Source organism: Panthera tigris, chromosome B3, assembly GCF_018350195.1.
Source record: "Panthera tigris isolate Pti1 chromosome B3, P.tigris_Pti1_mat1.1, whole genome shotgun sequence".
Taxonomy (NCBI): Eukaryota; Metazoa; Chordata; class Mammalia; order Carnivora; family Felidae; genus Panthera; species Panthera tigris.
In genome coordinates, this window is record NC_056665.1 from 146166543 (window position 1) to 146176786 (window position 10244).

A 10244-nucleotide genomic window follows, 5' to 3' on the forward strand; every position below is an offset into this window, starting at 1 on the left:
TTAATTCTGCAAATCAGTTTGTGGAGAACTGAAATATTTCCTATGATACACCTTGCAATATGTCTCCATTTATTTATTTATATCTTCTTTGGTTTATTTTACCTAGAGCATAGGTCCATTTACAGGTTTTGTTAGATTTATATCTAAATATTTAATCCTTTTGGGAGGATATTGCAAATTGTATTTTTACTTTATATATTTTTAGAATATTTATTTATTTTGAGAGAGGGAGAGTGAGCAGGAGAGGGACAGAGAGAGAGAGAGAGAGAGAGAGAGAGAATCCCAGTCAGGCTCTGCGCCATCAGCATAGAGCCCTATGCAAGGCTCAAACTCAACTCATGACCTGAGTTGAAACCAAAAGTTGGATGCTTAATGGACTGAGCCACCAAGGCATCCCTTACTTTAATTTTGGATTTTATTTAGACATTGGTAGTATATAGAAATAGATTAATGTTTTGTTTATTGACCTGTGATCTTTCTAAAGTCACTTATTAAATTATGGATGATTTGGGGGTAGATCCCTTTGATTTTTTTTTCTCAGAGGTACAAATATTGTCTACAAATATGGACATCTCTTTTCCTTTCACATTTGCACATCCTTCTGTATTTTTTAGTCTTATTGCCATTGTTAGAGTTTCAAGTAAAATGTTGAATAGATGTGGGAAGACTGGATATCCTTGACTTTTTCCAGATCTGAGGGGGAATCACTCAGCTTTTCACCATGAAGTATGATGTTAGCTGTATGTTTCTCCTTATCAGACTGAGGAAGGGCCCTTTTATCCCAAACTCTCCAAGAGTTTTTATCGTCACTGGATGCTGTAATTTGTCAAATAACTTCCTCTCTCAATTTACATAGTCATGTTAATACTCTCCTTTATGCAGCTGACATGTTGGATGAAATTGATTCATTTAAAAGTGTGGAAGCAGGGTGCCTGGGTGGCTCAGCCAGTTAAGCGTCTAACTCTTGATTTTGGCTCAGGTCATGATTTCATGGTTGTGGTATGCTGACAGCATGAAACCTGATTGAGATTCTCTCTCTTCCTCTCTTTCTGCCCCTCCCTCTTCCCTACCTCAAAAAACAAAAACAAAAACAAAAACAAAAACAAAAACAAAAACAAAAACAAAAAAAAAAACAAAACCAAAAACTGAAGCAGGCTTGACTTGTTGGGATAGTTCCTGCTTTGTCATGGCATGGTATTATTTTCATGTGTTGCTGATAGGATTTGCTGATACAGTAACACCTTGGATTGTGAGTAACTTGTTCTTTGAGTGTTACACAAGAAGAGAAAACATTGCTAATAAATTTTAACTTGATAAACAAGTGATGTTTTGCCATACGAGCAGTATGTGATGTCAAACATCACATAATCACAACTGAGTCAATGGTTCCTCTCTCTCTCTCTCTGCAGGACTGTGGGGGATTGTCTCCCATGCTCGGATGCTTGGTCTCAGGCCAAAGTGTTTGGCAGAAATCAGTGATTTTTAAGAATGTTGGAAGGTGCCCACAACTGGCACTCATGTATTTTTGTCACTTCAAAGCACCTATGGGAAGTCCTCTGCTTCCAGACAAGAGTAAACTTAGGAAAGCTTTGCATCATTCTAGGTTAATCTGCCTGCAGATAGAGACCCTCTCCTCTGCTGCCTTATTGCTGGTTACATTAAATTCAGTAAATGACAAGAGTTCATTAATTCTTTACTGTAGTCAACATGCGTGTGAGCATATACAATGGCCTCCATGCAGGAAAAGGTTGAAAAGAAAGGCAGTAAGAAAAAGGAAATGATTATGGTGCAAGTTAAGAAGGAAATCATCGAGAAGTACAAACGAGGTATATTAGTGGCCAAAATTGCAACATTTTATAAGAAGTCTACATCGACTATTTGTATAATATTAAAGAAGAAAGAAGAAATAAGGAGGCTAGATGCAGCCGAAGGAGTCATGAGAATATCAAAGCAATCGCCATGTGTTCTGGAAGACGTTGAAAATATGCTTCTGGTTTGGATAAACAAGAAACAACTAGCAAGTGATACTGTGACTGAGAACTTTATCTGCAAGAAGGCAAAGGCCTTGTACACCGACCTTGCAAGTAAACTTCCAGGTACACGAAAGGAAAATGAAAAAGGCCTCAAGGCAAGCAGGGGATGGTTCAATAACTTTAAGAGGAAAAGTGGCATCTGTAGTGTTGTGAGGCATGGAGAGGCTGTGAGTTCAGATGCTAAGGCAGCTGAGATGTTCACTACTGAGTTCCAGAAGCTCATGGCTTCCGAGTGTTACCTGCCAGAGCAAGTTTTTAACTGTGATGAGATGGGGCTTTTTTGGAAAGAGATGCCAAAGAGGACATGCATTACAGAAGAGAATGCAGTGCTCATCACAAGCCCACGGAAGACCATCTCGCCTTCTTGTTTTGTGCTAATGCAAATGGGGGTTTCAAAGTCAAGTCCCTGCTCATGTATCATTCTGAGAATCCACAAGCCTTCAAGAAATGCAAGGAGAGCCAGTTAAATGTTCTGTGGAGGTTCAAGGGCAAGGCTTGGGTCACTCATATCTTGTTGAGTAGATCAACGAGGTCTTCAGTCCTGCAGTGAAGAAATACCTTTTAGAGAAGAATCTGCCTTGGGTTATGGGTGATGCTCGTGCTCGGCCTCCAGACTTTGAGGACGACTTACTGGAGGAATTCGAGTTCATTAAGGGCAAGTTCCTTCCTCCCAACACCACTCCAGTCCTCCAGCCCATGGATCAGCAGGTCATTCAGAACTTTGAAAGGCTTTATACCAAAGCACGATTTCAGCGATGCTTCGAAGTGACCGAAGGAACAAATCTTGCCCTATGAGAGCTTGGGAAAAATCATTTCCACATTGTGAACTGCCTGAAGATCATCGATAAAGCCTGGGATGGGGTCACCAAGAGAACCCTCAATTCTGCTTGCAGAAAACTGTAGCCTGGTTGCGTTCTTGGACCTGACTTAGAGGGGCTTGCTCATGAACAGCAGCCGCCAGTTGTCGATGAAGCTGTGTCCTTGGGGGAGACCAGGGGACTGGAGGTGAATGAGGACGACATTCAGGAGCTGGCAGAGGAGCATGGCCAGGAGCCGACACCGACGAACTGATGGGTCTGCATCGCGAGCAGAGGTTATGGGGGAGATCTCGCCTGCAGAGGAGGAGAAAAAGGCCAAGGAATCCCTCACTTCAAATGAGATTTGGCAGATGTGTAAAATGTGGGAAACAGTGAAACATTCTATGGAAAAGCACCACGCGAACAAGCCTGTAGCAGTGCGAGCAACGAATCTGTTTAATGACAACGCAATGCCACATTTCTGCAAAGTCCTCAAAGGGAGATGAAAGCAAGTGTCATTGGATAGGTTACTTGTTAAAGTTGCACAAAAAGAAAAAAGATTCCACGGAGCCAATAGACAGCCGTGATTCTATTAGTGAGAGTGAAAGTTAGCCTACACAGTAACCGTCCTCTCTCTTGTCTCGCTCACACCAGCCACGAAGGTTTTCAAAGTAAGTGAAGGTTACTTTGTTTCTTTTTTTATACTTTGTATTTTCATTATTATTTTGTGGCATTGTAATCATTTTTTATGTATATTTTTGGTTTGTGATATGAATCGTCTGAGTTTCTGTTATTTCTTATGGGGAAATTCACTTTGATATACAACTGCTTTGGATTACAAGCATGTTTCCGGAATGAATTATGCTCACAAACCAAGGTTTTACTGTATCTTGTTAAGGATTTTAGCATCTATGTTAATAAGGGATACTGGTCTGAAGTTTTCTTTCTTTGTACTGACTGTACAGAGAATGTGGTCTCATGAAACACAGTGTGGAATGTTTTTATATCTCCTCATTAGATTTTGTTATTGATGATTTGTCTCTTTTTCCTTTGTCAGTCTTGCCAGCAACTGGATTGATCTTTTCAAACAATCTGCTTTTGCCATTGTTCATTTTCTTTATTGTTTTCTGTTTTCAATTTCAATGATCTCCATTCATCTTTATTTTCCCTTTCTTCTGATTGATTTTAGTTTATTTTGATTTTCCTTTTCTAATTTCTAAAGTAGAAGCTTAGGTTATTAACTTAAGATCTTTATTATTTTCTGGTGTAAGGATTTAATGCTATGTGTTTCCTTCTAAGCACAGATTTTGATATTTTGTAATTTTGTTTTCAGCCAATTTTGCCTTAAAATTTGGAATATAGTTTCACTTAGTTTAGAATTCTAAGTTAATGGCTTTAAAATTTTCCTTCAGCACTTTAAAGTTCTCACCCCTTGCCTTCTGCTTTGGTTGTTTTTCATGGAAAGTTTTGATGTTGTTATTAACCTTGTTCCTGTCTTCATAATATGTTTTTTTTCTTTGCTGCTTTTAGGATTTTCCTCAGTTTTCAGGAATTTTATTTTGATGTGTCTTGATTGAATTTTCTTTCTTTTTAAAAAAAAATTTTTTTTTTAATGTTTATTTATTTTTGAAGGAGAGAGAGACAGAGTGCGAGTGGGGGAGGGGCAGAGAGAGAGGGAGACACAGAATCGAAAACAGGCTCCGGGCTCTGAGCTGTCAGCACAGAGCCCCATGTGGGGCACGAACCCACGAACTGTGAGATCATGACCTGAGCCGAAGTCGGACGCTCAACCAACTGAGCCACCCAGGTGCCCCTTGATTGAATTTTCTTTAGTTTTACTCTTCTTGGGGCACTTTGGTCTCCTTAGATCTGTTGATAATTTACATCAAATTCTGAAAATATTTTCCTTGATTCCGGTTATACATTATATTTACATACACATATGTGTGTATGCATGTGGAGATACATGTATACACACTTATGTATGTATATGTTACACTGCTTCTATTGTCTCTTAACATTACAGGTACTTGGATTTTGTTTTTGGAGACATACATTATTCTGTGCTAAATTTTGGATGGTTTTTATTACTCTCCTTCAAGTTCACTCATGTTTTAATATGCAGTGTTAATCTTATTACCCGTATTTTTCATTTCACGTATTGTATTGTACTTTTTTAACTCCTGGAAGTTCAAAATACAGAATAGTGCTAATAAGATTCTTTTTGTGTTAGGTAAAAGTATTGTGTGTTTTATTCAACACAGGCAGGCTGTGAGTGGACCATAGCCAGAGGTCACTGGTCACCTGGGCTGCAACATCATGCCCTTGGCCACTGCCTAAGGGATTTCTCAGTTGCCTCCTTAAAATTGAAAGATTTCCTGGAATAGAGAACCAAGGAAGTATTAAGGACTCCTGACTATTTAAATTAATTGAGCAGAGGTGGTAAGTGACTTTACCTGTGGGGTGGTATTAAAAAAATGCAACACATGAAGAAAGACAGTGAGTCCTTGGGGGAGGCATACACTCATAGGAAATAAAATCACACACCAGACTAATGGAGGACATATGCTCCCATGCATGGGCTCAGGAGCTGGTTCCTATGCTGTGTAGTCCTGAGCACCCTCTGGTGTCTTGAGTGACATCATGTTGTGATTGACCTGAGCATGTCAGGTGACCTGCTCAGAGCATGTGACTGACCTGAGCAACTGCTGGTGACCTGAGCGCCCCATGGTGGATCCTGAGCGCCCCCTTGTGTCCTTAGCTCTCCCTGGTGACCCAAGTGCCCTTTGGTGACCTGACCTCGCGCTGGTGTACCCAGCGCCCCCTGGTGACCTGAGAACCCCCTCATGACGTGAGGCCCCCTGCAGCCCAGCACCTCCTGTTTCCCTGCAGGGGGGTTTGTGTCTGGGCTCACAATGTCCACTAGCTGTGTCTCTTGCACACTAATATATGGTCATATCCTTAGTGGTCACTGAACTCAGCTGCAGGGAGAGCTGGTTCCTGGATGTGTCAGCAGTGATGGAGATGCGGCCCTGTGTCTCCGTCTCTCTGTCTCTGTCATCTCTGCATCTCTTTATCAGTTTAACAAATGCTTTTAGTTTTATCTACTGTGCTGAAACTTTCCTTTTAGTAACCAACCAGTATATTTTAGAGAATGTTTTGTCCACCTTATTACAAAATTTTGTTATTATTTTACTGCAGGGTGGGTTTTAAATATGGATGCACTATTTTTGGAATTGAAGATTGTTATCACTATCACAGTGTTTCATAAATGGTATTTCCCCTGGGGTATGGGATTGATGTATTGAATTATTGTACCACAGGAATGGGAGTTTTCATTAAAAGGGTCCATTGCTCTTTTGGGGATATAGCTATACCAAAGCACATGCAATTGCCCACGTTAAAGTAGCTTTCTCCCCACATATATGATAACATTTAAAATCATATTCTCGGGGTGCCTGGGTGGCTCAGATGGTTGAGCGTCTGACTTCGGCTCAGGACTTCGGCTCAGGTCATGATCTCACAGTCCGTGAGTTCGAGCCCCGCGTCGGGCTCTGTGCTGACAGCCCTAATTCGGATTCTGTGTTTCCCTCTCTCTTTGACACTCCCATGTTCATGCTCTGTCTCTCTCTGTTTCAAAAATAAATAAACGTCAAAAAAAAAATAAAAAATAAAATCATATTCTCTCTAATACTTTGAATTATAGGAAGAGAAATGGATCATTATTTCAAATTAAGTTTTCTCAGAATTACCATAAACATTATGTAAGCTTTTCATATGTGTACCAGCATTTTGTCTTCAGTATCTTGTGGGTTTCTTATTAACAACATGTGGCCACATTTTTGCTTTTTCTTCTAGATATTATACTTCTTAATTCCTTTCCATTGTGAGGAACCCAGCCAAGGGGAGGATTCTCCTTCCTGTACCATACATACTGGAATGGCTGGTGGAATACTATAACATTTGAAACAAAAAATGAGCTTGGACGTAAGAGTCCAAGCTCTTGTCAGCATCCAGAAATAGACTTAAACTAAAGAGCATTTGAACTGAGAATGAAATCAGAATATCCCCCTGCATTTCCGAAGTGGCTTTCATGCACCCAGGATGGGAACAGCCACACAGCTTGTGAGGCTGGACTTAGGTGGGATGCTGTAATTCATTCACACCAAGAAGCCAGGTGGGAGACGCCCACTCACTGGAAGCAGTTGTGGACATAGTGGTAACCCAGACACTGAGCCCCTGCTGTCCGTGAAGTGGTCTGAGTGTTTCACTCGCCAGGTTGGAGCTCAGAAATTACCCTCGTGGAATGCCAGAGAGGCAAGTGGACCCTAGGAGGAAGGAGCAAGATGCCACCCTATACAATGTGCCCTGACCAGGTGTGAGGGCTCCTGTGATGATGTCTTGTAGTTAGAAGCCATATTATACACCAAGGAAAGAAGGGCTGTGGGCAATCTGAGGACCAATAAGGGAAGGTAACCCTGTAGAGATTGGCAGAGCATTTCAAGTATAATTTTCTATTATTATAAAATGGATAACATCTGTGGGTTTCAGTTAATGCCAGTGTTTCTATTTCCGATGAGCTACCAGGGGTCTGACCAAGAACGTGTCGGAGAAAGAAGTAAGGGGAGACACAGCACTGATGCGTTGACCTCTTGGAGCACTTCCCACACATTGTGAAAAATGGCATCATCTACATGGTCCAAACATCACACTGGGACTGAAACAAAAGAGCACGCAAGCAAGAAATAAAGGGAGGTCCGCATAGGATCAGAGTGCCAGGAAGAGAAAGCTCCAGTTACGGACAGTGAGGACCTCACTCCTGCTCTGCCCCTGTTTCTGGGCTGGTCCCTGTGGTAAGGGGCCCTAAGCACCCCTGATGTCCCTAGTTCCCCTGGTAGGTCCTGTGCGCCCTCTTGTGGATCCTGAGCGCGCCTGCAGCCCAGCCCCTCCAGGTCCCTGCACCAAGGTTTGCGACTGAGCTCACACTGACTTTCCCTCACTGTGCTTCTTGCACAGTAATACACGGCCGTGTCGTCGGTGGTCATGGAGCTCAGCTGCAGGGAGAACTGGTTCTGGGCTGTGTCAGCAGTGATGGAGATGCGGCCCTGGAAAGCCGGGTTGTAGCTGGTGCTACCTGACCAGTACCCCAGCCACTCCAACCCTCTCCCAGGGCGCTGGCGGATCCAGTTCCAGTAGTAACTGCTGGTAACGGAGCCTCCGGAGACAATGCAGGTGAGAGAGAGGGATTGTGAAGGCTTCACCAGTCCTGGGCCGGACTCCCGAAGTGTAAGTTGAGATAGGACACCTGGGGGGTAAGAAGAGTCATGGTGAGTCTGTCTCATCCCACAGAAAGGCCCTAGTCTATCCCAGAGCCCCCAGATCCTCACCCAGGGGAGCTGCCAGCAGGCAGAGGAGGGACCACAGCATCTGCATTTCTGTCTTCTGGATGGAGACCCAGCACACTGGCCTTTGCCTGTGATGCGGGTCTTTTCTGGGAGCACCTCAGGTGATTTGCATGTGGGTCCCGTGGAGCAGGGGAGGCATTAAAAATGCTGAACCCGGGTGACTGTCGCCAGTTCCTGGTGTCCTGGTGTTGGGTGGTGTGGGGACCCACTGAGGCTGGTCCTAGTGGTCTGGGCTCCAGTTCTGCCTGTGCTGATTTCTGGCCCTGTTTGCTTGAGAGGGTTAGTGTTGCAGTTGATGAAAAGTTGGAAACCTTACCAAGTTTCTCTTATATTCTATTGTCAGGCTGTGCAACTGTGGACTAAGTTTCAAGCTCCAGGGCTAACTGTTCACAGAAACGGAGGATGAGGCAGTGGTCCAGAGTCCAGGCCCTTGACTGCCTGCCTGGTTTGAGTCATTCTCCTTCTCCATTCAGATATGGGGTCCTGGAAATGATTGTAATGGATAGGATCTCCAGTGCTCCATCTTTAGGAGGGGGCATTAGGAGATATACTCCAGAATTTACATAAGAAAAGGAGCTCATCCATATGAGGAGCAGGGCAGAAGGATTGGTGGCTGTGTCTGGACTCAGGTCATGAAGTTTCCCTGAAGGTGGAGAGGAGACACCCCACTGGAAAGGAGGTCTAGTAGACCTCTGCGTGTGGACATTGGCATTCCCATTCTATTTCCACTCTGGAGAGTCAAGAGAGTTGGCAGTCAGGCCATTACCTACCAGGAGTAAAATGAATATCTATTCAGGTGAGAAACATGATATTTAATTTAAAAGTTATAACTTTGCCTGAAAAGTGGGGTCCCCAGTTAAAAAGCCAACTTGCTTCAAGATATCTCTATAAGCCACAACATACAAAGATTCTTTAGTCAGAATTCTTGTGAGTCATTCCTAGATATGAACACTCTACTATAAGTAGTAGAAGAGATCTCCAAAACAACTACACAGAGAAGAAGAAAAGGAAACAAAGACTTGGACAGGAAATCTGTACAGAGAATGGAAGAGGGAAATAAACAATCTATGTAATACATTATCTGAGGTAGAAAAATACGTTAATAAAATGAAGGTATGAATTCAACCAATATGAGTAGAATGTTGTTAAAAGGGTGAATGCATATAGGAATGAAAAACCACCTGGGAGTTTCTAATAAAGTTGAAATTATGTTTTAGGCTTAGAAGACTAAGTTGATATAATACCAGAGAACAATGAGAACTTCTATAGAAAGAGCAACACGATTAGTAAATACTCCATTGTGTTGATGTCCCACATTTTCTTTGTTCATGCTCATATTAAGGACATTATGAATGAAGCTGCCATAAACATTCATGTGCAGACTTTAATGTGGGTATTATTTTCAATTTAGTCCCATAGATAAGTAAGAAGACATTTGCTGGTTTGTGTCCTCAGTTTGGTTCAGATCTGTAAGAAACTGCCAAGATGTCTTCCAAAGTACTTATACCACTTTGGATTTCCACTAGCAATGAGTTAGCTTCTTTTCCATCTACATATATATTCCTTGGTGAGGTGTCTGTTCAGATCTTTTCTCCATTTTTACACTGGGCTGGTTTCTTATGGTCATATTGAAGAATTCTCTGCATATTTTTTTTCAAATTTTTATTTAAATTCTAGTTAGCTAACATATAGTGTAATATTGGTTTCAGTAGAATTTAGTGATTTGTCATTTACATATAATGCTCATTATAACAAGTGCCCTCCTTGATACCCATCACCCATCTAGCCCATCCCCCACCCACCTCCCCTCTAGTAACCATCAGTGTGTTCTCTATAGCTAAGAATCTGTTTCTTGGTTTTCCTTTCTCTTTTTTCCCAATGTGATTGTTTTTTTTTTCTTAAATTTCACATATGAGTGAAATTATATGGTATTTGTCTTTCTCTGATTGAGATATTTTTCTTAGCATTATACTCTCTAGCTCCATCCACATCACTACAAATGGTAAGAT

At 42.0% G+C, this 10244-nt stretch overlaps 1 gene segment (V, D, J or C); it reads right to left on the reverse strand.

The window, feature by feature from the left end:
- Positions 1–2960: 2960 nt before the first annotated feature.
- Positions 2961–8313, reverse strand: LOC102972880. The segment is given in 3 exon segments: positions 2961–3145; positions 7659–8135; positions 8218–8313. Coding segments are annotated over 3 exon segments (708 nt in total).
- Positions 8314–10244: the final 1931 nt, after the last annotated feature.